Source organism: Cucurbita moschata, unplaced genomic scaffold (genome assembly GCF_002738365.1).
Source record: "Cucurbita moschata cultivar Rifu unplaced genomic scaffold, Cmos_1.0 Cmo_Scf00001, whole genome shotgun sequence".
Classification (NCBI taxonomy): domain Eukaryota; kingdom Viridiplantae; phylum Streptophyta; class Magnoliopsida; order Cucurbitales; family Cucurbitaceae; genus Cucurbita; species Cucurbita moschata.
The window spans coordinates 7,715,312-7,741,053 of record NW_019268517.1 but is presented as its reverse complement, the minus strand read 5'-3'; the positions used below and the strand labels follow the sequence as shown (position 1 = coordinate 7,741,053).

General features: G+C 36.8%; 7 protein-coding genes, 1 long non-coding RNA gene and 1 pseudogene across 12 annotated transcripts in view; all 9 read left to right on the top strand.

Moving 5' to 3' along the window:
- LOC111443906 (caffeic acid 3-O-methyltransferase-like) overlaps positions 1-3,469 on the top strand; it is a 14,680-nt gene extending 11,211 nt beyond the window's left edge. The window contains exons 2-5 of one of the 2 annotated variants that reach the window (XM_023081776.1): positions 1,300-1,607; positions 1,692-2,005; positions 2,287-2,351; positions 3,173-3,469. In XM_023081776.1, the coding sequence (XP_022937544.1) occupies positions 1,300-1,607; positions 1,692-2,005; positions 2,287-2,351; positions 3,173-3,469 (984 nt within the window). The remainder of the gene's footprint in view (positions 1-1,299; positions 1,608-1,691; positions 2,006-2,286; positions 2,352-3,172) is intronic. The other variant, XM_023081758.1, reaches the window with a different exon arrangement.
- LOC111443942 lies at positions 6-1,271 on the top strand. The gene is made up of 3 exons (XR_002710617.1): positions 6-87; positions 762-958; positions 1,058-1,271. It is a non-coding gene; the product is annotated as an uncharacterized LOC111443942 (long non-coding RNA).
- A 1,339-nt stretch (positions 3,470-4,808) lies between the features above and the next one.
- LOC111443897 (caffeic acid 3-O-methyltransferase-like) lies at positions 4,809-6,543 on the top strand. The gene is made up of 5 exons (XM_023081744.1): positions 4,809-5,306; positions 5,440-5,753; positions 5,856-5,920; positions 6,020-6,262; positions 6,330-6,543. The coding sequence occupies exons 1-5, from the start codon at positions 4,873-4,875 to the stop codon at positions 6,381-6,383; spliced, it is 1,110 nt and encodes a 369-aa protein (XP_022937512.1). The 5' UTR covers positions 4,809-4,872; the 3' UTR covers positions 6,384-6,543.
- A 1,735-nt stretch (positions 6,544-8,278) lies between these two features.
- On the top strand, positions 8,279-11,977 carry LOC111443875 (caffeic acid 3-O-methyltransferase-like). 3 transcript variants are annotated; one of them, XM_023081715.1, is made up of 4 exons: positions 8,279-8,812; positions 8,935-9,248; positions 9,354-9,418; positions 11,583-11,964. In XM_023081715.1, exons 1-4 carry the CDS (start codon positions 8,379-8,381, stop codon positions 11,877-11,879), a joined length of 1,110 nt encoding a protein of 369 aa, XP_022937483.1. In that variant the 5' UTR covers positions 8,279-8,378; the 3' UTR covers positions 11,880-11,964. The 3 variants fall into 3 exon arrangements, with proteins under 3 accessions (XP_022937483.1, XP_022937474.1, XP_022937492.1); XM_023081706.1 differs by lacking the exon at positions 11,583-11,964 and adding an exon at positions 9,602-10,110 and having other exon boundaries at positions 8,284-8,812; XM_023081724.1 differs by lacking the exons at positions 8,279-8,812; positions 8,935-9,248; positions 9,354-9,418 and adding exons at positions 10,282-10,814; positions 10,946-11,259; positions 11,372-11,436 and having other exon boundaries at positions 11,583-11,977.
- A 1,321-nt stretch (positions 11,978-13,298) lies between these two features.
- Positions 13,299-14,991, top strand: LOC111443936 (annotated as a pseudogene).
- A 587-nt stretch (positions 14,992-15,578) lies between these two features.
- Positions 15,579-17,710, top strand: LOC111443926 (caffeic acid 3-O-methyltransferase-like). Its single transcript, XM_023081788.1, has 4 exons — positions 15,579-16,047; positions 16,155-16,468; positions 16,692-16,756; positions 17,414-17,710. The coding sequence occupies exons 1-4, from the start codon at positions 15,614-15,616 to the stop codon at positions 17,708-17,710; spliced, it is 1,110 nt and encodes a 369-aa protein (XP_022937556.1). The 5' UTR covers positions 15,579-15,613.
- A 1,345-nt stretch (positions 17,711-19,055) lies between these two features.
- On the top strand, positions 19,056-20,762 carry LOC111443892 (caffeic acid 3-O-methyltransferase-like). Its single transcript, XM_023081737.1, has 4 exons — positions 19,056-19,553; positions 19,687-20,000; positions 20,103-20,167; positions 20,267-20,762. Exons 1-4 carry the CDS (start codon positions 19,120-19,122, stop codon positions 20,561-20,563), a joined length of 1,110 nt encoding a protein of 369 aa, XP_022937505.1. The 5' UTR covers positions 19,056-19,119; the 3' UTR covers positions 20,564-20,762.
- Positions 20,763-22,382: 1,620 nt separating this feature from the next.
- On the top strand, positions 22,383-24,212 carry LOC111443858 (caffeic acid 3-O-methyltransferase-like). The gene is made up of 4 exons (XM_023081687.1): positions 22,383-22,914; positions 23,037-23,350; positions 23,456-23,520; positions 23,704-24,212. The coding sequence occupies exons 1-4, from the start codon at positions 22,481-22,483 to the stop codon at positions 23,998-24,000; spliced, it is 1,110 nt and encodes a 369-aa protein (XP_022937455.1). The 5' UTR covers positions 22,383-22,480; the 3' UTR covers positions 24,001-24,212.
- A 171-nt stretch (positions 24,213-24,383) lies between these two features.
- LOC111443843 (caffeic acid 3-O-methyltransferase-like) overlaps positions 24,384-25,742 on the top strand; it is a 6,339-nt gene continuing 4,980 nt past the window's right edge. Inside the window, exons 1-4 of one of the 2 annotated variants that reach the window (XM_023081681.1) lie at positions 24,384-24,916; positions 25,048-25,361; positions 25,474-25,538; positions 25,685-25,733. In XM_023081681.1, the coding sequence (XP_022937449.1) occupies positions 24,483-24,916; positions 25,048-25,361; positions 25,474-25,538; positions 25,685-25,733 (862 nt within the window). In that variant the 5' untranslated portion in view covers positions 24,384-24,482. Of the gene's footprint in view, positions 24,917-25,047; positions 25,362-25,470; positions 25,539-25,684; positions 25,734-25,742 lie in introns of both variants that reach the window. The other variant, XM_023081668.1, reaches the window with a different exon arrangement.

Below are 25,742 nucleotides of genomic sequence, written 5' to 3'. Positions count from 1 at the left end.
TTTTTCTTTTTAATCTAAAAAGCTTTTTGCAGCTCATCTAATTTTTCCCTTGAAACAGGCAGCTGGCTTTTTACACTGGGCCTACAGGTTGAGTCTCGATCTCAATTTGTCACGACTATGATTTTCTGAGTTCTTTTGATATTTGGAGTTAAGAAACCTGTTCATGGGATGTTTATGAGTTTATATAGCTTTTCTTTTTGACACTGGGATAACTTATGATGATTGTATGTTCAATGATATGCCTTAGGTGTTGTAAAATATCTGCAACTGCAAAAATGTTCTTTTTGCACTGTAACTTCTGGTGCTGATTCATCTGTTGCCATTAGTCTACTGAATCAGTACAATCCTGAGAAGGGGAGGGAGAGGGGGAGGGAGGGTGCTGTCGTAGTGTACTATATACAAATTATCGTAGTTGTGAAAATCTCATGTGTATTTGGTAGGAAAAACATTAGTGTGCACATACGCACATCAATGAAAAAGTAATTACAGAGGTATAAGGGGATCAAGCGTCCCCTTAACCGTGTAAAAAAGTGGTAAACCTTTCTTATTCTGATTAGGCGAAGTTTTCCTTTTCAATTAACCATTCTTCCATATGCACAGCTGTTTCATGTCTATTCTGATTAGGCGAAGTTTTCCTTTTCAATTAACCATTCTTCCATATGCACAGCTGTTTCATGTCTATTCTGTTTTCTTTTGGATTTGGTTATAATGATCCATTATTTGTTAAATTTTCTCCACTCACTTGACGATTGAATCTGCAGTTGGCGGTCTACTAAATGCTACTTTTGGAAATGCAACAGAACTCATCATATCAATTTTTGCACTGAAAAATCAAATGATACGTGTTGTTCAGCTATCCTTGCTAGGCTCAATTCTGTCGAACATGTTGCTGGTGCTTGGTTGTGCATTCTTCTGTGGTGGGCTTGTTTTCAACAAAAAGGAACAGACTTTTAACAAGGTATAAAGGTTTCAGTTTCACCCCAACCCAGGAATGGCTTTTCCTTTTACCTATTAGTTTTTAAGCTACTTTTTGTGCTAAAGCTGAAATTTCATGTAGGCAGCTGCTGGTGTCAACTCAGGATTGTTGTTAATGGCTGTCATGGGCCTTCTTTTTCCTGTTCTTCTCAACTACACCCACAGCGAAGCCCATTTTGGGAAGTCGGAATTGGCACTTTCTAGATTCAGCAGTTGCATTATGCTTCTGGCTTATGCTGCTTATCTTTTCTTTCAGTTAAAAAGTCAGAGGAATAATTATTCTTCCGTTTATGAGGTTAATTATGTTATTTTGGNACACTCCAGGCAGCCTTCGAGCTCGGCTTGTTTGAGATCTTGGCCAAGGCCGGCGATGGGGCCGAGCTGTCTCCGATCGAGATAGCCGCTAAGATAACCACGTCGAACCCGGATGCAGCGTCGATGATCGATCGGATCCTGAGGCTTCTGGCGGCCCACTCCGTGGTTGGGTGCTCGGTGATCATCGATGAAAATGGGAATCAGCAAAGATTGTATAGCCTTAAGCCAGTGGCTAAGTATTTCGTTCTTAACGAAGATGGCGTGTCGTTGGGTGCTTTTTTATCGTTGATCCAAGACAAAGTCTCGCTCCAAAGCTGGTTTGCTCTTTATTTTGATTAAAATTGATTGATGATATATTACGAGCATTTAATCACGACATAAAATTGAAATTATATTGGCAGGAGTGAGCTCAAGAATGCTGTCATCGAAGGAGGAGTTCCATTCAATAGGGCTCATGGGGGACTTCATGCCTTCGAATACCCTTGCTTGGATCAAAGATTTAATCAAGTTTTCAACAACGCAATGATAAATAACACTGCCACGGCCATCAAGACAGCTGTCAAATATTACAACGGTTTTGCAAACCTCAAGCAACTAGTTGATGTTGGTGGTGGTCTCGGAGTGACCCTTAAAATCATCGCATCTGCATATCCTTCAATCAAAGGCATCAACTTTGACTTGCCTCATGTCATTCAAGATGCACCGTCCTATCCAGGTAAACAATTTCTTCTCGAACTTTATTTTTAATTTTGATCTTTATATTTTCAAAAAAATTTACTATTGCTAGACGAACACAACTCTCAATGATATTGTCCACTTTGAGCATAATCTCTCATGGCTTCAGGGCTTCCCCAAAAAGTCTCGTACCAATGAATAGAGTATTCTTTAATTATAAACTCACGATCCTTCCCTCAATTAGTCGATGTGGTGGGACTTTTATCATCCAACAACTATTATTCGCATAGTTTGATTATATTCGAGAAAAAATGTTTGCAGGTATAGAACATGTAGGAGGAGACATGTTTGAGAAAGTTCCGAATGGAGATGCTATTTTTATGAAGGTTGGTTTTCTGTATATCTTTTTATTTCATAATTTTATATTTGTTTTTTAAAATTAAAAAAAAAAATCTTAAAATTATGCTACAATTTTTTTTTATTATAAAAAGTTGCGAAATACTGGCAACTTTTAATTTGATCGATCAGCTTTAGATCCATAAAATTTTACGAGAATTTAACCATTTGAATGGAACATTTTTTTTTATGGAAAAAAAAAAATTCAAATTGATATTGAGCTATTATTTTATTTTAAGAAACTAAAAATTTGATATAAAGAAATTGGATTTGATGGTAATAATTTTATTAAACACCTATTCTTATTTTTATGTCTAATAAATTTTCAAAAATTTTAAAATTTTAAGTATCAATCTATTTATTATAAACAAAATTGAATTTTATATCTAATAAAATTTTAAAGCTTTAAATTTTTGTTCCATAAATTCGAGAATCCTAATAAGTTATTGACTTAATACAAAGTCAAATAATTAACACAAAATTGAACCTATTAAATTATTTTTAAAAGGATTAATAATAATAAAAAAATCATAAATTTTTGTAACCGTTTGTAAACTTTCAAAAGTTTTATTAATAATTTAATTTTTTTTTAAAAAAAGTTAAAAAATACCGTTAAAATTATGTTTAAAAAAAATATCAATAAAATTTTAAAGTAGTATTAATCCCCATCATCTTTACAAAATATATATATATATATATATATATTTAGAGTCTATCAACCTTTTATTAGATTATCTCTGGTTTTAATGATAAAGTATTTAGATTTAAATTTAGGTAATTGTAATGATAAAATATTTATGTAAGTTTATAGTGTGTAATTCATGATTGGAGTGACGAGCAATGCGTGAAGCTATTGAAAAATTGCTACGCTGCGATCCCAGACGATGGGAAGGTAATCGTGATGGAAGGAGTGGTTCCGACGGTGCCGGAGACCACGGACGCAGCCAAAGCCGTCATCCAATGCGATATTCTTATGATGACTCAAAGCATAGGAGGAAGGGAGCGAACTCGCGATGAATTTAAAGCCCTTGCAACCAAAGCTGGCTTTAAATTCATCAAATTCGTCTGTTTCGTAAGCAATCATTGGATCATAGAGTTGTTGAAATGAACGTATTTTGATATTTAAAATGCGATTTAGTTCAATGCTTTGTTTAGAATGTCTGAAAAAATAATACCCGATAATCAAATAATTGTATTTGGTATTCACGTTAAAAATATTTTGTTAGATAGAACTTTACTATTCTTGTTGTGTCAATGCCAGGGTGTATGACTAGTCATCAAAATTATATCTACCTCCGTCCCGGCTAAAATGACCCAAAATGTACAATAGGGGGATGTGACTAGTTGTCAATTCTTTATACCCGAGTTATATGCTATCAAAACTATAGTTGTTGCTTATTCGCTTTTAGCTTATAACATTGATTTCTTTCAACGTATTTCGTCTCTCAAGTTTTCTAAAACATTTCTCTCAAACGTGACCAAGGCTCAATTTTACGTCAAGATTGTCTACAAAGTCCATCTTCCATATGACTAACTTGTTCACTGAGTTAGAATAAGTGCTGCACAATCGTTGTTCTACTGCTACAAGAGTGCAATTGCAACACAAAGCATGTGGTGATCAGGTGTTTGTTGCTCGACTATAGAGACATCTAACGCTTACGATATAAGCAAACTATATAGAACTCAAAACTTTCATACCCACAACTCTAACGCTTAGGCATCCATCCGTTTTAGCCCATATTCACCATTTACCAGAAGCAATAACTATTAGTACTATTCTACGTAACGATCCATAGTGGTAAGGGCATAAACAGGTGTGGGATACAAAGATGGCCAACGACCTGAGACTATGTATCAAGAGACAGTATGCAATTTAATGTGTGATTACGTCGAGACCAAGAAAAAAAAGACCTAGAAATTATGTGGACTAAGGATAGTTGAGCGAACGATCGAGATGGAAAGAAACATATTTAGAAATTGATAGAAATCGAGAACAAACGAAAGCTTCATAGAATAAGTTACGAACGTGCACGAGTTGTAACATGCGAATGTTTTCAGGTTAGGCTGTTACATGGTTGGGCCTAACAATCCATCCTCTCATGTGTACGCAACACCCAACCACCCGATCACATGAAGTTTTTAAACAAAGTTATGTTAAATCAACCCAACCTAATATTTTTTAATTAGGCTGTTTGTTCGTTTTTATTAAATTTGTTTTTTTAAAAAGAAAATCATATTTATTCCTAATATATCATATTAATTACTAAAATTTTAACATTCATCCGAAAAATATCTAACCCAATTTAACTCATATTTTAGATCGGGTGGTATAAATTATTTAAATTATTAAATTATATAAGTTGATAAAATAATAATTCAAAAAATATGTTTTTTCTTATTATAAAAAGCTAAAGTCGGTTAACAAAAAAACCTCACATGTTCATTGCACCAACCATTACAAAAGTTGCTGCTGCAGCCTCCGCTTCCCCTCCTCATCACAGAGCTCCGGCGATGGCTTCCACGGCGGGGGAACAGTCAACCATGGCTTCCTCCAACTCCGACGACGGCCAAGAACAACAACACTACGCTTACGCTGCGCAATTGGTTACCTCAACAGTTCTGCCGATGACACTTCAAGCAGCCTTCGAGCTCGGCTTGTTTGAGATCTTGGCCAAGGCTGGCGATGGGGCCGAGCTGTCTCCGACTGAGATAGCCGCTAAGATAACCACCTCGAACCCGGATGCTGCGTCGATGATCGATCGGATCCTGAGGCTTCTAGCGGCCCACACGGTGGTGGGGTGCTCGGTGATCATTGATGAAAATGGGAATCAGCAGAGATTGTATAGCATTACGCCGGTCGCTAAGTATTTTGTTCTTAACGAAGATGGTGTGTCGTTGGGTCCTATTTTATCGATGATTCAAGATAAAGTCATTCTCCATAGCTGGTTTGTTCTGATCTTTTGATCGATAATATAATATGAGCATTTTCCGACCAAAAAAAATTTGTATATACTAAATAATTTCAAACTCGATTTAATTCGTAAATCAAATGTACTAAATTCAAAATTATATTTACAGGAGTGAGCTGAAGAATGTTGTGATTGAAGGAGGAGTTCCATTCAATAGGGCTCATGAGGGACTTCATTTCTTTGAATACAATTGTTTGGATCAAAGATTTAATCAAGTTTTCAACAACGCGATGATAAATCACACCACCACGGTCATCAAGATAGTTGTCGAGTCCTACAACGGCTTTGCAAGCCTCAAGCAACTAGTTGATGTTGGTGGTGGTCTCGGGATCACCCTAAAAATCATCACGTCTGCATACCCTTCAATCAAAGGCATCAACTTTGACTTGGCTCATGTCATTCAAGATGCACCATCCTATCCACGTAAACAATTTCTTCCACAACTTTATTTTCAATTTTGATTTCTATAGTTTCATTCAGTATGATTCGAGTAGCACGGTTATATTCTAGAACAAATGTTGGCAGGTGTAGAACATGTAGCAGGAGACATGTTCGAGAAAATTCCAAACGGAGATGCTATTTTCATGAAGGTTAGATTTCTAAATAATGACATTTTTCTCGTCGCTTAAAATCATAAAACTTAGATAGATTTACGTAGTTAATGATAAAGTATTAATGTAACTTTATAGTGGATACTTCACGATTGGAGTGACGACCATTGCGTGAAGCTGTTGAAAAATTGCTATGTCGCCATCCCGGACGACGGGAAGGTCATTGTGATGGAGGGAGTGGCTCCAACGGTGCCAGAGACCACAACCGCAGCGAAAGTCATCATCCAAGGCGATGTGCTTATGATGACTCAAAGCATAGAAGGAAAGGAGCGAACTCGCGATGAATTTAAAGCCCTCGCAGCCAAAGCTGGCTTTAAACACATCAAATTCGTTTGTTTCAACTCGCGATGAATTTAAAGCCCTCGCAGCCAAAGCTGGCTTTAAACACATCAAATTCGTTTGTTTCGTAAGTAATTATTGGATCATAGAGTTCTCGAAATGAACCTATTTTGATATTTAAGGTGCCCTTCTGTTGTGTCAATAAGGGACGTATAACTAGTCATCCAAAATAATATCTACATCCGTCAGGTCTAAACTGACCCAAGATGTATTACAAGGGATGTGACTAGTTGAAAATTCTTTGTACTCGAGTTATATGTTATCAAAACTATTATTGTTGCTTATTTGCTTTTAGCTTATAACATTAGTTCTTTCGATACATTTTCTCGCTCACGTTTTCTAAAACATTTCTCTCAAACGTGAACCGAGACTCGATTTTACATCAAGATTGTCTACAAAGTCCAACTTCCATACGGCTAACTTGTTCACCAGGTCAAATAATTGGTACACAATCGTTGTAATGCTGCTACAAAAGTGTGATCAGTTGTTTGTTGCTCGCCTATAGAGACACTTAACACTTACCATGTATGAGCCCTGATATGAACTATAACAATCAAAACTTCCTAAAAAAAATATAGTAGATTCATTGCAACATGCTTGTTATACAACGGTTGTTGAGAATCGTTTCAGTCTCCTATTAACGATACAAGAGACACTATTTCCATTGTTAATACAACCATGCCAGTAAACCAAAAGTAAATTCATGAGAGCTTATACTCAAAATAGACAATGTCATACCAATGCACAGCATCGTGATTCCTATAAATAGTATCACAGTCATACACTTATCTTAGCTTAGTCACATCAACAAAAGTGTCAAAGGGAGAAGTTACGAGCCTTAGACTTTACTTTGTTTGAAGATTCCATAAAAGGAATCGTCAACGGAGGCTTAGAATAAACGACAATATCAATGAGAGAAATTTAAATTGAATTCAAAAATCTAAAATTGATTGAAATGTCATTCACATCAGAATAACTCTGAACAATTTCACTAGTTCGACATAATTCATTGCTACTGAGCGTCACCGCCACACCCGTCGTCGCAACCTAAATTATCGGTTTGATTGATTCATTTTTTTTTTTTTTTAACAATTATATAAATTATTTTTATCTTTAAAAAAAAAAAAAAAAAAAAACTCGATTATCACGTGTAAACACGTGCAAGTAATGCAATTACGTATTACCCAAGTATAAAGGTGGCTTCAGAATGCAGGAGTGAGCTGAAGACTCCTCTCATATGTACACGTCAACCAACCACTTGTCAATGCTGACGTGTCATTAAAAATGATGTGGACTAAGGACAGTTTAATTCATGCAAATATAAAAAAAAAAAAAAAAATTATTTATTCTTTTTTTTCTTATTTCTGGTCAAAACACGTGTAACGCACGTAAAGACATTTCCGCGTAGTATAGTATAAAAGGTGGCTACACAATTCAACAATATGTGGGCCCCACCACATTGTTTGAGAATTTTTGTTTTGTTTTGTTTTCTTTGGGCCTACCAACTGTCGTATGTGCACTTCACCCAACCACACAACGACATCAAGTTCTTCAAAAGTCATATAATTAAAAGTGATTTTCCACCTAATCCTCTTTATCGTTTACTTACTTATACAAAGACTTAGTTTCGAGTTTCGAGTTTAGTATGTGTATTAGGTTTATGATGGGTCGGGTTGACTGCTGTAAACAAATCCAATATAGTTTATAAGCTAAACCAACCCAACTATCGTTCATCGTTTTTAAAAAATTATATTTACTCATTTTCCATATCATATTAATAACTAAAATTTTAATATTTAAATATCAAATATACACACCAGAACCCATTACTTTACAGACGTGAAATGATCGTCTTAAAAGTAAAGTAGGGTTGGAACCCTATTTTCTGTTCGGTCAAATTCATCTTTAAAAAAAAAAAAAAAAAAAACCCTTAAGTTTTTAAGTTGATATAATAATAATTAATATATATATATATATATATATATAAAAGAACCTCACATGTTCATTGCACACCACTAGCCTTCTATCTACTACACCAACCATTAAAAAAGTTGCTGCTGCAGCCACAGCTTCCCTTCCTCATCACAGTGCTCCGGCAATGGCTTCCACGGCGAAGGAACAGTCAGCCATGGCTTCCTCCAACTCCGACGACAGCCAAGAACAACAACACTACTCTTACGCTGCGCAATTGGTTACCTTATCAGTTCTGCCGATGACACTCCAAGCAGCCTTCGAGCTTGGCTTGTTTGAGATCTTGGCCAAGGCTGGCGATGGGGCCGAGCTGTCTCCGACTGAGATAGCTGCTAAGATAACCACCTCGAACCCGGATGCTGCGTCGATGATCGATCGGATCCTGAGGCTTATGGCGGCCCACTCGGTGGTGGGGTGCTCTGTGATCATTGATGAAAATGGGAATCAGCAGAGATTGTATAGCCTTATGCCGGTGACTAAGTATTTTATTCCGAATGAAGATGGCGTGTCGTTGGGTCCTATTGTATCGATGATCCAAGATAAAGTCTTTCTTCATAGCTGGTTCGTTCTAATCTTTTAATCAATGATATATTATGAGCATTTCATCGTAATTTTGTACATACTAAACAAAACTCGATCTAACTCATAAATCATATGTCCTAAATTCGAAATTATATTTACAGGAGTGAGCTAAAGAATGCCGTGATTGAAGGAGGAGTTCCATTCAATAGGGCTCATGGGGGAGTTCACGCCTTTGAATACCCTCGCTTGGATCAAAGATTTAATCAAATTTTCAACAACGCAATGATAAACTACTCCACTACGGCCATCAAGGCCGTTGTCAAGTGCTACAACGGTTTTGCAAACCTCAAGCAACTAGTTGATGTTGGTGGTGGCCTCGGGGTCACCCTTAAAATCATCACGTCTGCATACCCTTCAATAAAAGGCATCAACTTTGACTTGCCTCATGTTATTCAAGATGCACCTTCCTATCCAGGTAAACAATTTCTTCCCGAACTTTATCTCTATACTTTTAAAAAATTTCGAGTAGCTTGATTATATTAAATTTGGAGGATAATTTGTAAACAAAAAATGTTGGCAGGTGTGGAACATGTAGGAGGAGACATGTTTGAGAAAGTTCCCGAGGGAGATGCTATTTTCATAAAGGTTAGTTTTCTATATATATTTATTTCATAATGTTAATATCGGGTAGTATTAATACTCGTAATCTTTATAAAAAAAGTTTAATTTTTTTAGTGTTAATATATGAATGGAAATCGTCTATGTCCCTTTATTAATATTTTTGAATCGTAATCGATAATGATAAAGTATTTATGTAACTTTATACAGTGGATACTTCACGATTGGAGTGACGAACATTGCGTGAAGCTGTTGAAGAATTGCTACGCCGCGATCCCGAACGATGGAAAGGTAATCGTGATGGAGGGAGTGCTTCCAACGGTGCCTGAGACCTCCGATGCAGCTAAAGGCATCATCCAAGGCGATGTGCTTATGATGACTCAAAACCCAGGAGGAAAGGAGCGAACTCGTGATGAGTTTGAAGCCCTCGCAACCAAAGCTGGGTTTAAACACGTCAAATACGTCTGTTTCCTAAGCAATCACTGGATCATAGAGTTCTTGAAATGAACCTATGTTTACTTCTTTTTAAATAATGTTGGTGCTTATGATACATGTCCTGTGGTTCTGTACGTGTCATATGCTTGATATGTGCGATATGTTTAGGACATGATATGACTATGAAATGTTGGCGATGTGTTATGTTAAAGTTTGAGACGTGTTATGATGTGATGCACTGATGATACGATATATGTTATGGTGTAACATGTTTGACGATACAATAGATGTTGTGACATGTTTTATAATATGATACGTACTAAGACCATGTATGATATGAATGATACAAGATTCAACCCCAATACATGCGTGGAAGGCTACGTTGATAAATAATTAAAAAAATATATTTTTTCTTTTTATAAAAAGCTAAAGTGAGTAGCCAAAAAAACCCCATATCCTCATTGCACACCACTAACCTTCTATCTTTAACTCCAACCATTAAAAAAGTTGCTGCTGCAACCTCGGCTTCCCCTCCTCATCACAGAGCTCCGGCGATGGGTTCCACGGCGGAGGAACAGTCAACCATAGCTTCCTCCATCTCCGACGACGACCAACAACACCAACACTTCGCTTACGCTATGCAATTGGTTACCTCATCAGTTCTGCCGATGACACTCCAAGCAGCCTTCGAGCTGGGATTGTTTGAGATCTTGGCCAAGGCCGGCAATGGGGCCGAGCTGTCTCCGACTGAGATAACCGCTAAGATAACCACCTCGAACCCGGATGCGGCGTCGATGATCGATCGGATCCTGAGGCTTCTGGCGACCCACTCGGTGGTGGGATGCTCTGTGATCATTGATGAAAATGGGAATCAGCAGAGATTGTATAGCCTTACGCCGGTGGCTAAGTATTTTGTTCTCGATGAAGATGGCGTGTCATTGGGTGCTTTGTTATCGATGATTCAAGATAAAGTCTTTCTCGAGAGCTGGTTTGCTCTTTTCTTTTCATCGATGATATATTATGAACATTTTAAATAACACTTAGTTTATCAAAACCTTAATTTAAAAACACGATCTAACTCGTGAACCAAATGTCCTAAAATCGAAATTATATTTACAGGAGTGAGCTGAAGAATGCTGTGATCGAAGGAGGAATTCCATTCAATAGAACCCATGGAGGAGTTCATGCCTTTGAATACCCTCGCTTGGATCAAAGATTTAATCAAGTTTTTAACAACGGAATGATAAATCACACCACCATGGTCATCAAGGTAGTTGTCGAGTCCTACAACGGCTTTGCAAACCTCAAGCAACTAGTTGATGTTGGTGGTGGCCTCGGAGTCACCCTTAAAATCATCACGTCTGCATACCCTTCAATCAAAGGTATCAACTTCGACTTGCCTCATGTTATTGAAGATGCACCATTCTATCCAGGTAAACAATTTCTTCTCGAACTTTATTTTCAATTTTGATTTCTATATTTTCAAAAAAAATTATTATTATTCGGGAATTTGAAGGATAATTTGTAAAGCAAAAATATTAGCAGGTGTAGAACACGTGGGAGGAGACATGTTTGAGAAAGTTCCAAAGGGAGATGCTATTTTCATGAAGGTTATTTTTCTAAATACATTCTTATTTTATAATATTTTGATCTCGAGAATGGTATAATATTGCCCAATTTGAGCATAATTTCTCGTGACTTTACTTTGGGCTTCCCAAAAAAAGCCTTACTCAGTTTATGTAACTTTTTTATGTAGTGGATACTTCATGATTGGAGTGACGAGCATTGCGTGAAGCTGTTGAAAAATTGCTACTCGGCCATCCCGGACGACGGGAAGGTAATCGTGATGGAGGGAGTGGTTCCGACGGTGCCGGAGACGACAGCTGCAGAGAAAGCCATCAGCCAAGGCGATTTGCTTATGATGACTCAAAACCCGGGAGGAAAGGAGCGAAGTCGCGATGAGTTTAAAGCCCTCGCAACCAAAGCTGGGTTTAAACACATCAAATTGGTCTGTTTCCTATGCAATTTTTGGATCATAGAGTTCTTGAAATGAAGTTATATGTCTACTTCTTCACGCTTGTATTGCCTTTTAAGTGCTTGTCTATTGGTACCGTTTTCACTGTATTGTTTAGAATGTCGGGAAAAACAATACTCGAGAATCAAAGCATTTTCAAATTAAATTTTCTTTATGTTACCCGTATTAATAATAATAAAAAATTAATATATTTAAAAAAAAAAAAAAAGTATATTAATGGTAAAAAAAATTTAAGAGTATTAATAAAATTTTTAAATATTTTGAGGTATTTTTTAAATTAAAGGAAATATTTATTTATTTATTTATTATTATTATTTTAAAGTTTGAAGGATATTATTCAAATATTTACAAATATATATATATTTTTTATAGATAAAGTATTTTTTTTTTTAATTTATTAATTTAGTATTTAAACGGAGGCTGCCGTAATTATTTCAAAATGGAGAGTGGCAATGGCTACCGACTTTGGAAGACAGACGTGAAAAGCACACAGAGACAGTCGTCGGAAGAACACCAACGCTTCAAATTTCGAAGCAATTCGGTGTTCTATCTCTTCTCTGTCGAGTGAATAGCGCACTGTCATCATAAAGCTTCATCGGATTTCTTTACACGTCGTAGCATTTTTGAGCTCTGGAACGTACAAAATTTGTCACTCTTCTGTTGGTTCTGGGTTAGTCGATCAACGACAATCGAACCTTGTCTTTTGGTTTCTTCGTATTCAGGTCGATTCTTCACGAGATTCTTGCTAACCTGAGTTCGCTTCAGCTCTTTTCAACCTCTATTTGTTTCGCTTTTATCCACTAATTACGGTAAATCACAACGAACTTTGTCTTCTTCTAAATTTGAGTTGGATATTGTATGCTTGAAGTAGAACAATTTGAATGTTAGCTGTTGCTTTCTTCGGCCTCGAATTTCGGTTCGTATTTGTTTTCTTTTGCTTGGATCGAGAGCAGAGGACTGGTGAATTCATGGATTAGGTTCTGAACTTTTGATTCTAGTCCATGTGGATTCAGCTCTTGGTGTTTAATTTGGATTACCTCATATATAACCTTGATTCAATTGTTGGTGATGTGGTTGATCCTTTTGTACAGTTTTGAATTTAGAACAAATATGATTCTCTATAGGTTGATACATGTGCATGGATATAGTGGAGGTTTTCTGGACTTGTATTAATAGGATATTCAAACTAATCAGCTGCATAAATACTTTTATATTTGGAAATCTATATTAATCTCAACACAAATATATTGGCAAATCATGTTTTGTTCTCTGTTCCTCTGTTATATGGCTATTGATTTTGAAGGATTCTTGCTTTTACGTATGGCTTCCTTGTATGGTAATAATATAAGGGTTGGATGAGGAGAACCTTTATAAGGGGTTCAGTAACTGAGGTTTTAAGGGTGCAGCCTTTATTTTTTTTCCTTAAAAGAATGAAGGATGCTGTCTATTAATGCTGTCGTATATGAATCAGTTCTGGAAGGTTTCAAGTTGGTACGAGAATGTCGGAGAGTTTTGCTTACAAGAGCGTGAAGATTGTAATCTTCTCAAATAAACTCAACTTCCTTATGTCTTTTGGGCCGCTAGCAATTCTTGTGGATAAGTTGACTGGACACAATGTAAGTTAAAGACGTCACTGTTGGGTATGAATTTATATCAGTTATGGGTTATGTCTTTGTTGAGGTCTTTATGTGGATTACAGAGTTGGGTCTTCTTCCTGAGTCTATTGGGTATCATACCGTTCGCTGAGCGGTTAGGTTATGCGACAGAGTAAGGACTTCAGGATCTCACATTTAATGCTAAATTTCTACTGGTTTTTTTTTTTTTCTTTTTAATCTAAAAAGCTTTTTGCAGCTCATCTAATTTTTCCCTTGAAACAGGCAGCTGGCTTTTTACACTGGGCCTACAGGTTGAGTCTCGATCTCAATTTGTCACGACTATGATTTTCTGAGTTCTTTTGATATTTGGAGTTAAGAAACCTGTTCATGGGATGTTTATGAGTTTATATAGCTTTTCTTTTTGACACTGGGATAACTTATGATGATTGTATGTTCAATGATATGCCTTAGGTGTTGTAAAATATCTGCAACTGCAAAAATGTTCTTTTTGCACTGTAACTTCTGGTGCTGATTCATCTGTTGCCATTAGTCTACTGAATCAGTACAATCCTGAGAAGGGGAGGGAGAGGGGGAGGGAGGGTGCTGTCGTAGTGTACTATATACAAATTATCGTAGTTGTGAAAATCTCATGTGTATTTGGTAGGAAAAACATTAGTGTGCACATACGCACATCAATGAAAAAGTAATTACAGAGGTATAAGGGGATCAAGCGTCCCCTTAACCGTGTAAAAAAGTGGTAAACCTTTCGTATTCTGATTAGGCGAAGTTTTCCTTTTCAATTAACCATTCTTCCATATGCACAGCTGTTTCATGTCTATTCTGTTTTCTTTTGGATTTGGTTATAATGATCCATTATTTGTTAAATTTTCTCCACTCACTTGACGATTGAATCTGCAGTTGGCGGTCTACTAAATGCTACTTTTGGAAATGCAACAGAACTCATCATATCAATTTTTGCACTGAAAAATCAAATGATACGTGTTGTTCAGCTATCCTTGCTAGGCTCAATTCTGTCGAACATGTTGCTGGTGCTTGGTTGTGCATTCTTCTGTGGTGGGCTTGTTTTCAACAAAAAGGAACAGACTTTTAACAAGGTATAAAGGTTTCAGTTTCACCCCAACCCAGGAATGGCTTTTCCTTTTACCTATTAGTTTTTAAGCTACTTTTTGTGCTAAAGCTGAAATTTCATGTAGGCAGCTGCTGGTGTCAACTCAGGATTGTTGTTAATGGCTGTCATGGGCCTTCTTTTTCCTGTTCTTCTCAACTACACCCACAGCGAAGCCCATTTTGGGAAGTCGGAATTGGCACTTTCTAGATTCAGCAGTTGCATTATGCTTCTGGCTTATGCTGCTTATCTTTTCTTTCAGTTAAAAAGTCAGAGGAATAATTATTCTTCCGTTTATGAGGTTAATTATGTTATTTTGGTCTTTCTTTTGAAGTTATGCATCATCATGGAAGATAATTTGTGCTGTCTTCTGCATAATACTATACCAATGTAGAGGGTCGTTGTTTCTATAAGTGGTATTAGAGTTATACACGGGTATCAGAGTCGTGCACTTATCTTAAAAAAGAACGTAAACACGTGCAACTCATGCCGTTACAATTTGTGGACCCCAATACTTTGTTTGAGAATTTGTCTTTTATTTTCTTTGGGCATAACAACCCATCCTCAACGTGCACACATGACCTGAAGTTTTTCTAACGTGAAATTACTTGCCAATGCGTAATTGGTTAATTGGTTAATGCATGTCGTCTATTTGTCGTCTTAACCTCCTCGTTTACTTTCTCGTATAAAAAATTAGCTTCGGGTTTAGTATGTGTGTTAGGTTTATTTGAAATAACCGTTCAATAAATTTCTGATTGGTCAAGTTGGCTACTCAAATTAATTGAATAGAGTTCATAAGCTAAACCAACCCAACTTTCTCCTTTTAGGTTAGGTTGAGTTAGGCCATTAACGGGTTCATATTTTTTAAAATTATTTTAAAAAAATCATGTTTATCCACGTGGATATTAATAATTAAAAGAAATATATTTTCTTTTTATTAAAGGCCAAAGTTGGTTGACAAAAGAAACCTCACATGCTCATTGCACACCACCAACCTTCAAGCTTCATCTTCTCATCACAGAGCTCCGGCAATGGCTTCCACGGCGAAGGAACAATCAACCATAGCTTCCTCCAACTCCGACGACGGCCAAGAACAACAACACTGCGCTTACGCTGCGCAATTGGTTACCTCAACGGTTCTGCCGATGACACTCCAAGCAGCCTTCGAGCTCGGCTTGTTTGAGATCTTGGCCAAGGCCGGTGATGGGGCCGAGCTGTCTCCGATCGAGATAGCCGCTAAGATAACCATGTCGAACCCGGATGCAGCGTCGATGATCGATCGGATCCTGAGGCTTCTGGCGGCCCACTCCGTGGTTGGGTGCTCGGTGATCATCGATGAAAATGGGAATCAGCAAAGATTGTATAGCCTTAAGCCGGTGGCTAAGTATTTCATTCTTAACGAAGATGGCGTGTCGTTGGGTGCTTTTTTATCGTTGATCCAAGACAAAGTCTCGCTCCAAAGCTGGTTTGCTCTTTATTTTGATTAAAATTTTAAATTCCATTTATGATCTTTTGATTGATGATATATTACGAGCATTTAATCACGACATAAAATTGAAATTATATTGACAGGAGTGAGCTCAAAAATGCTGTCATCAAAGGAGGAGTTCCATTCAATAGGGCTCATGGGGGACTTCATGCCTTCGAATACCCTTGTTTGGATCAAAGATTTAATCAAGTTTTCAACAACGCAATGATAAATAACACTGCCACGGCCATCAAGACAGCTGTCAAATATTACAACGGTTTTGCAAACCTCAAGCAACTAGTTGATGTTGGTGGTGGCCTCGGAGTGACCCTTAAAATCATCACATCTGCATACCCTTCAATCAAAGGCATCAACTTTGACTTGCCTCATGTCATTCAAGATGCACCGTCCTATCCAGGTAAACAATTTCTTCTCGAACTTTATTTTTAATTTTGATCTTTATATTTTCAAAAAAATTTACTATCGCTAGACGAACACAACTCTCTATGATATTGTCCACTGTGAGCAATATCTCTCATGGCTTTAGGGCTTCCCCAAAAAGTCTCGTACTAATGAAGAGAATATTCTTTGATTATAAACTCATGATCATTCCGTCAATTAGTCGATGTAAATGTTTGCAGGTGTAGAACATGTAGGAGGAGACATGTTTGAGAAAGTTCCAAATGGAGATGCTATTTTTATGAAGGTTAGTTTTCTGTATATCTTTTTATTTCATAATTTTATATTTGTTTTTTTTTAAAAAAAAAAAATCTTAAAATACTGGCAACTTTTAATTTGATCGATCATCTTTAGATTCATAAAATTTTACGAATAGTTACGTTATAAAATTACGACAATTTAACCATTTGAATGAAACATTTTTTTATGAAAAAAAAAAAATTCAAATTGATATTGAACTATTATTTTATTTTAAGAAACTAAAAATTTGATATAAAGAAATTGGATTTGATGGTAATAATTTTATTAAACACATATTCTTATTTTTATGTCTAATAAATTCTCGAAAAATTTAAAATTTTAAGTATCAATCTATTTATTATAAACAAAATTGAATTTTATATCTAATAAAATTTTAAAAGGATTAATAATAATAATAAAAAATCATAAATTTTTGTAACCGTTTAAAAAATACCCGTAAACTTTCAAAAGTTTTATTAATAATATAATTTTTTTAAAAAAAGGTTCAAAAATACCGTTAAAATTATGTTTAAAAAAATACTAATAAAATTTTAAACGTAGCATTAGTATCAACCTTTTATAGATTATCTCTGGTTTTAATGATAAAGTATTTAGATTTAAATTTAGGTAATTGTAATGATAAAATATTTATGTAAGTTTATAGTGTGTAATTCATGATTGGAGTGACGAGCAATGCGTGAAGCTATTGAAAAATTGCTACGCTGCGATCCCAGACGATGGGAAGGTAATCGTGATGGAAGGAGTGGTTCCGACGGTGCCGGAGACCACGGACGCAGCCAAAGCCGTCATCCAATGCGATATTCTTATGATGACTCAAAGCATAGGAGGAAGGGAGCGAACTCGGGATGAATTTAAAGCCCTTGCAACCAAAGCTGGCTTTAAATTCATCAAATTCGTCTGTTTCGTAAGCAATCATTGGATCATAGAGTTCTTGAAATGAACGTATTTTGATATTTAAAATGCGATTTAGTTCAATGCTTTGTTTAGAATGTCTGAAAAAATAATACCGGATAATCAAATAATTGTATTTGGTATTCACGTTAAAAATATTTTGTTAGATAGAACTTTACTATTCTTGTTGTGTCAATGCCAGGGTGTATGACTAGTCATCAAAATTATATCTACCTCCGTCACCGCTAAAATGACCCAAAATGTACAATAGGGGGATGTGACTAGTTGTCAATTCTTTATACCCCAGTTATATGCTATCAAAACTATAGTTGTTGCTTATTCGCTTTTAGCTTATAACATTGATTTCTTTCCACGTATTTCGTCGCTCAAGTTTTCTAAAACATTTCTCTCAAACGTGACCCAAGGCTCGATTTTACGTCAAGATTGTCTACAAAGTCCATCTTCCATATGACTAACTTGTTCACTGAGTTAGAATAAGTGCTGCACAATCGTTGTTCTACTGCTACAAGAGTGCAATTGCAACACAAAGCATGTGGTGATCAGGTGTTTGTTTCTCGACTATAGAGACATCTAACGCTTACGATATAAGCAAACTATATAGAACTCAAAACTTTCATACCCACAACTCTAACGCTTAGACATCCATCCGTTTTAGCCCATATTCACCATTTACCAGAAGCAATGACTATTAATACTATTCTACGTAACGACCCATAGTGGTAACGGCTTGAACAAGTGTGGGATACAAAGATGGCCAACAACATGAGACTATGTATCAAGAGACAGTATGCAATTAAATGTGTGATTACATCGAGACCAAGAAAAAAAAGACCTAGAAATTATGTGGACTGAGGATAGTTGAGCGAATGATCGAGATGGAAAGAAACATAATTAGAAATTGATAGAAATCGAGAACAAACGAAAGCTTCATAGAATAAGTTAAGAACGTGCACGCACGAGTTGTAACATGCAAATGTTTTCCGGTTAGGCGGTTACATGGTTGGGCCTAACAATCCATCCTCTCATGTGTACGCAACACCCAACCACCCGATCACATGAAGTTTTTAAACAAAGTTATGTTAAATCAACCCAACCTAATATTTTTTAATTAGGCTGTTTGTTCGTTTTTATTAAATTTGTTTTTTTAAAAAGAAAATCATATTTATTCCTAATATATCATATTAATTACTAAAATTTTAACATTCATCGGAAAAATATCTAACTCAATTTAACTCATATTTTAGATCGGGTGGTATAAATTATTTAAATTATTAAATTATATAAGTTGATAAAATAATAATTAAAAAAAATATGTTTTTTCTTATTATAAAAAGCTAACGTCGGTTAACAAAAAAACCTCACATGTTCATTGCACCAACCATTACAAAAGTTGCTGCTGCAGCCTCCGCTTCCCCTCCTCATCACAGAGCTCCGGCGATGGCTTCCACGGCGGGGGAACAGTCAACCATGGCTTCCTCCAACTCCGACGACGGCCAAGAACAACAACACTACGCTTACGCTGCGCAATTGGTTACCTCAACAGTTCTGCCGATGACACTTCAAGCAGCCTTCGAGCTCGGCTTGTTTGAGATCTTGGCCAAGGCTGGCGATGGGGCCGAGCTGTCTCCGACTGAGATAGCCGCTAAGATAACCACCTCGAACCCGGATGCTGCGTCGATGATCGATCGGATCCTGAGGCTTCTAGCGGCCCACACGGTGGTGGGGTGCTCGGTGATCATTGATGAAAATGGGAATCAGCAGAGATTGTATAGCATTACGCCGGTCGCTAAGTATTTTGTTCTTAACGAAGATGGTGTGTCGTTGGGTCCTATTTTATCGATGATTCAAGATAAAGTCATTCTCCATAGCTGGTTTGTTCTGATCTTTTGATCGATAATATAATATGAGCATTTTCCGACCAAAAAAAATTTGTATATACTAAATAATTTCAAACTCGATTTAATTCGTAAATCAAATGTACTAAATTCAAAATTATATTTACAGGAGTGAGCTGAAGAATGTTGTGATTGAAGGAGGAGTTCCATTCAATAGGGCTCATGAGGGACTTCATTTCTTTGAATACAATTGTTTGGATCAAAGATTTAATCAAGTTTTCAACAACGCGATGATAAATCACACCACCACGGTCATCAAGATAGTTGTCGAGTCCTACAACGGCTTTGCAAGCCTCAAGCAACTAGTTGATGTTGGTGGTGGTCTCGGGATCACCCTAAAAATCATCACGTCTGCATACCCTTCAATCAAAGGCATCAACTTTGACTTGGCTCATGTCATTCAAGATGCACCATCCTATCCACGTAAACAATTTCTTCCACAACTTTATTTTCAATTTTGATTTCTATAGTTTCATTCAGTATGATTCGAGTAGCACGGTTATATTCTAGAACAAATGTTGGCAGGTGTAGAACATGTAGCAGGAGACATGTTCGAGAAAATTCCAAACGGAGATGCTATTTTCATGAAGGTTAGATTTCTAAATAATGACATTTTTCTCGTCGCTTAAAATCATAAAACTTAGATAGATTTACGTAGTTAATGATAAAGTATTAATGTAACTTTATAGTGGATACTTCACGATTGGAGTGACGACCATTGCGTGAAGCTGTTGAAAAATTGCTATGTCGCCATCCCGGACGACGGGAAGGTCATTGTGATGGAGGGAGTGGCTCCAACGGTGCCAGAGACCACAGCCGCAGCGAAAGTCATCATCCAAGGCGATGTGCTTATGATGACTCAAAGCATAGAAGGAAAGGAGCGAACTCGCGATGAATTTAAAGCCCTCGCAGCCAAAGCTGGCTTTAAACACATCAAATTCGTTTGTTTCGTAAGTAATTATTGGATCATAGAGTTCTCGAAATGAACCTATTTTGATATTTAAGGTGCCTTTCTGTTGTGTCAATAAGGGACGTATAACTAGTCATCCAAAATAATATCTACATCCGTCAGGTCTAAACTGACCCAAGATGTATTACAAGGGATGTGACTAGTTGTAAATTCTTTGTACTCGAGTTATATGTTATCAAAACTATTATTGTTGCTTATTTGCTTTTAGCTTATAACATTAGTTCTTTCGATACATTTTCTCGCTCACGTTTTCTAAAACATTTCTCTCAAACGTGAACCGAGACTCGATTTTACATCAAGATTGTCTACAAAGTCCAACTTCCATACGACTAACTTGTTCACCAGGTCAAATAATTGGTACACAATCGTTGTAATGCTGCTACAAAAGTGCAATTGTGACACAAAACATGTAGTGATAAGTTGTTTGTTGCTCGCCTATAGAGACACTTAACACTTACAATGTATGAGCTCCGATACGAACTATAACAATCAAAACTTCCTAAAAAAGATATAGTAAATTCATTGCAACATGCTTGTTATACAACGGTTGTTGAGAATCGTTTCAGTCTGCCATTAACGATACAAGAGACACTATTTCCATTGTTAATACAATCAAAAATTCATGAGAGCTTGTACTCAAAATAGACAATGTCATACCAATGCACAGCATCGTGATTCCTATAAATAGTATCACAGTCATACACTTATCTTAGCTTAGTCACATCAACAAAAGTGTCAAAGGGAGAAGTTACGAGCCTTAGACTTTACTTTGTTTGAAGATTCCATAAAAGGAATCGTCAACGGAGGTTTAGAATAAACGACAATATCAATGAGAGAAATTTAAATTGAATTCAAAAATCTAAAATTGATTGAAATGTCATTAACGTGAACCTGGACTCTTTCATATCAGAATAACTCTGAACAATTTCACTAGTTCGACATANTTTTAAAAAAAAAAAAAAAAAAAAAAACTCGATTATCACGTGTAAACACGTGCAAGTAATGCAATTACGTATTACCCAAGTATAAAGGTGGCTTCAGAATGCAGGAGTGAGCTGAAGACTCCTCTCATATGTACACGTCAACCAACCACTTGTCAATGCTGACGTGTCATTAAAAATGATGTGGACTAAGGACAGTTTAATTCATGCAAATATAAAAAAAAAAAAAAAAATTATTTATTCTTTTTTTTCTTATTTCTGGTCAAAACACGTGTAACGCACGTAAAGACATTTCCGCGTAGTATAGTATAAAAGGTGGCTACACAATTCAACAATATGTGGGCCCCACCACATTGTTTGAGAATTTTTGTTTTGTTTTGTTTTCTTTGGGCCTACCAACTGTCGTATGTGCACTTCACCCAACCACACAACGACATCAAGTTCTTCAAAAGTCATATAATTAAAAGTGATTTTCCACCTAATCCTCTTTATCGTTTACTTACTTATACAAAGACTTAGTTTCGAGTTTCGAGTTTAGTATGTGTATTAGGTTTATGATGGGTCGGGTTGACTGCTGTAAACAAATCCAATATAGTTTATAAGCTAAACCAACCCAACTATCGTTCATCGTTTTTAAAAAATTATATTTACTCATTTTCCATATCATATTAATAACTAAAATTTTAATATTTAAATATCAAATATACACACCAGAACCCATTACTTTACAGACGTGAAATGATCGTCTTAAAAGTAAAGTAGGGTTGGAACCCTATTTTCTGTTCGGTCAAATTCATCTTTAAAAAAAAAAAAAAAAAAAACCCTTAAGTTTTTAAGTTGATATAATAATAATTAATATATATATATATATATATATATAAAAGAACCTCACATGTTCATTGCACACCACTAGCCTTCTATCTACTACACCAACCATTAAAAAAGTTGCTGCTGCAGCCACAGCTTCCCTTCCTCATCACAGTGCTCCGGCAATGGCTTCCACGGCGAAGGAACAGTCAGCCATGGCTTCCTCCAACTCCGACGACAGCCAAGAACAACAACACTACTCTTACGCTGCGCAATTGGTTACCTTATCAGTTCTGCCGATGACACTCCAAGCAGCCTTCGAGCTTGGCTTGTTTGAGATCTTGGCCAAGGCTGGCGATGGGGCCGAGCTGTCTCCGACTGAGATAGCTGCTAAGATAACCACCTCGAACCCGGATGCTGCGTCGATGATCGATCGGATCCTGAGGCTTATGGCGGCCCACTCGGTGGTGGGGTGCTCTGTGATCATTGATGAAAATGGGAATCAGCAGAGATTGTATAGCCTTATGCCGGTGACTAAGTATTTTATTCCGAATGAAGATGGCGTGTCGTTGGGTCCTATTGTATCGATGATCCAAGATAAAGTCTTTCTTCATAGCTGGTTCGTTCTAATCTTTTAATCAATGATATATTATGAGCATTTCATCGTAATTTTGTACATACTAAACAAAACTCGATCTAACTCATAAATCATATGTCCTAAATTCGAAATTATATTTACAGGAGTGAGCTAAAGAATGCCGTGATTGAAGGAGGAGTTCCATTCAATAGGGCTCATGGGGGAGTTCACGCCTTTGAATACCCTCGCTTGGATCAAAGATTTAATCAAATTTTCAACAACGCAATGATAAACTACTCCACTACGGCCATCAAGGCCGTTGTCAAGTGCTACAACGGTTTTGCAAACCTCAAGCAACTAGTTGATGTTGGTGGTGGCCTCGGGGTCACCCTTAAAATCATCACGTCTGCATACCCTTCAATAAAAGGCATCAACTTTGACTTGCCTCATGTTATTCAAGATGCACCTTCCTATCCAGGTAAACAATTTCTTCCCGAACTTTATCTCTATACTTTTAAAAAATTTCGAGTAGCTTGATTATATTAAATTTGGAGGATAATTTGTAAACAAAAAATGTTGGCAGGTGTGGAACATGTAGGAGGAGACATGTTTGAGAAAGTTCCCGAGGGAGATGCTATTTTCATAAAGGTTAGTTTTCTATATATATTTATTTCATAATGTTAATATCGGGTAGTATTAATACTCGTAATCTTTATAAAAAAAGTTTAATTTTTTTAGTGTTAATATATGAATGGAAATCGTCTATGTCCCTTTATTAATATTTTTGAATCGTAATCGATAATGATAAAGTATTTATGTAACTTTATACAGTGGATACTTCACGATTGGAGTGACGAACATTGCGTGAAGCTGTTGAAGAATTGCTACGCCGCGATCCCGAACGATGGAAAGGTAATCGTGATGGAGGGAGTGCTTCCAACGGTGCCTGAGACCTCCGATGCAGCTAAAGGCATCATCCAAGGCGATGTGCTTATGATGACTCAAAACCCAGGAGGAAAGGAGCGAACTCGTGATGAGTTTGAAGCCCTCGCAACCAAAGCTGGGTTTAAACACGTCAAATACGTCTGTTTCCTAAGCAATCACTGGATCATAGAGTTCTTGAAATGAACCTATGTTTACTTCTTTTTAAATAATGTTGGTGCTTATGATACATGTCCTGTGGTTCTGTACGTGTCATATGCTTGATATGTGCGATATGTTTAGGACATGATATGACTATGAAATGTTGGCGATGTGTTATGTTAAAGTTTGAGACGTGTTATGATGTGATGCACTGATGATACGATATATGTTATGGTGTAACATGTTTGACGATACAATAGATGTTGTGACATGTTTTATAATATGATACGTACTAAGACCATGTATGATATGAATGATACAAGATTCAACCCCAATACATGCGTGGAAGGCTACGTTGATAAATAATTAAAAAAATATATTTTTTCTTTTTATAAAAAGCTAAAGTGAGTAGCCAAAAAAACCCCATATCCTCATTGCACACCACTAACCTTCTATCTTTAACTCCAACCATTAAAAAAGTTGCTGCTGCAACCTCGGCTTCCCCTCCTCATCACAGAGCTCCGGCGATGGGTTCCACGGCGGAGGAACAGTCAACCATAGCTTCCTCCATCTCCGACGACGACCAACAACACCAACACTTCGCTTACGCTATGCAATTGGTTACCTCATCAGTTCTGCCGATGACACTCCAAGCAGCCTTCGAGCTGGGATTGTTTGAGATCTTGGCCAAGGCCGGCAATGGGGCCGAGCTGTCTCCGACTGAGATAACCGCTAAGATAACCACCTCGAACCCGGATGCGGCGTCGATGATCGATCGGATCCTGAGGCTTCTGGCGACCCACTCGGTGGTGGGATGCTCTGTGATCATTGATGAAAATGGGAATCAGCAGAGATTGTATAGCCTTACGCCGGTGGCTAAGTATTTTGTTCTCGATGAAGATGGCGTGTCATTGGGTGCTTTGTTATCGATGATTCAAGATAAAGTCTTTCTCGAGAGCTGGTTTGCTCTTTTCTTTTCATCGATGATATATTATGAACATTTTAAATAACACTTAGTTTATCAAAACCTTAATTTAAAAACACGATCTAACTCGTGAACCAAATGTCCTAAAATCGAAATTATATTTACAGGAGTGAGCTGAAGAATGCTGTGATCGAAGGAGGAATTCCATTCAATAGAACCCATGGAGGAGTTCATGCCTTTGAATACCCTCGCTTGGATCAAAGATTTAATCAAGTTTTTAACAACGGAATGATAAATCACACCACCATGGTCATCAAGGTAGTTGTCGAGTCCTACAACGGCTTTGCAAACCTCAAGCAACTAGTTGATGTTGGTGGTGGCCTCGGAGTCACCCTTAAAATCATCACGTCTGCATACCCTTCAATCAAAGGTATCAACTTCGACTTGCCTCATGTTATTGAAGATGCACCATTCTATCCAGGTAAACAATTTCTTCTCGAACTTTATTTTCAATTTTGATTTCTATATTTTCAAAAAAAATTATTATTATTCGGGAATTTGAAGGATAATTTGTAAAGCAAAAATATTAGCAGGTGTAGAACACGTGGGAGGAGACATGTTTGAGAAAGTTCCAAAGGGAGATGCTATTTTCATGAAGGTTATTTTTCTAAATACATTCTTATTTTATAATATTTTGATCTCGAGAATGGTATGATATTGCCCAATTTGAGCATAATTTCTCGTGACTTTACTTTGGGCTTCCCAAAAAAGGCCTCACTCAGTTTATGTAACTTTTTTATGTAGTGGATACTTCATGATTGGAGTGACGAGCATTGCGTGAAGCTGTTGAAAAATTGCTACT

Excerpts from the sequence above, each read along its gene's own strand:
- LOC111443858 (XM_023081687.1), top strand. The coding sequence starts at position 22,481 with ATGGCTTCCACGGCGAAGGAACAGTCAGCCATGGCTTCCTCCAACTCC. Across the intron at positions 22,915-23,036 it reads AAAGTCTTTCTTCATAGCTG|GAGTGAGCTAAAGAATGCCG; the intron begins GTTCGTTCTAAT and ends TTATATTTACAG. Across the intron at positions 23,521-23,703 it reads GAGATGCTATTTTCATAAAG|TGGATACTTCACGATTGGAG; the intron begins GTTAGTTTTCTA and ends AACTTTATACAG.
- LOC111443897 (XM_023081744.1), top strand. The coding sequence starts at position 4,873 with ATGGCTTCCACGGCGGGGGAACAGTCAACCATGGCTTCCTCCAACTCC. Across the intron at positions 5,307-5,439 it reads AAAGTCATTCTCCATAGCTG|GAGTGAGCTGAAGAATGTTG; the intron begins GTTTGTTCTGAT and ends TTATATTTACAG. Across the intron at positions 5,754-5,855 it reads AGATGCACCATCCTATCCAC|GTGTAGAACATGTAGCAGGA; the intron begins GTAAACAATTTC and ends AAATGTTGGCAG.
- LOC111443926 (XM_023081788.1), top strand. The coding sequence starts at position 15,614 with ATGGCTTCCACGGCGAAGGAACAATCAACCATAGCTTCCTCCAACTCC. Across the intron at positions 16,048-16,154 it reads AAAGTCTCGCTCCAAAGCTG|GAGTGAGCTCAAAAATGCTG; the intron begins GTTTGCTCTTTA and ends TTATATTGACAG. Across the intron at positions 16,757-17,413 it reads GAGATGCTATTTTTATGAAG|TGTGTAATTCATGATTGGAG; the intron begins GTTAGTTTTCTG and ends GTAAGTTTATAG.
- LOC111443875 (XM_023081724.1), top strand. The coding sequence starts at position 10,381 with ATGGGTTCCACGGCGGAGGAACAGTCAACCATAGCTTCCTCCATCTCC. Across the intron at positions 11,260-11,371 it reads AGATGCACCATTCTATCCAG|GTGTAGAACACGTGGGAGGA; the intron begins GTAAACAATTTC and ends AAATATTAGCAG. Across the intron at positions 11,437-11,582 it reads GAGATGCTATTTTCATGAAG|TGGATACTTCATGATTGGAG; the intron begins GTTATTTTTCTA and ends TTTTTTATGTAG.
- LOC111443892 (XM_023081737.1), top strand. The coding sequence starts at position 19,120 with ATGGCTTCCACGGCGGGGGAACAGTCAACCATGGCTTCCTCCAACTCC. Across the intron at positions 19,554-19,686 it reads AAAGTCATTCTCCATAGCTG|GAGTGAGCTGAAGAATGTTG; the intron begins GTTTGTTCTGAT and ends TTATATTTACAG. Across the intron at positions 20,001-20,102 it reads AGATGCACCATCCTATCCAC|GTGTAGAACATGTAGCAGGA; the intron begins GTAAACAATTTC and ends AAATGTTGGCAG.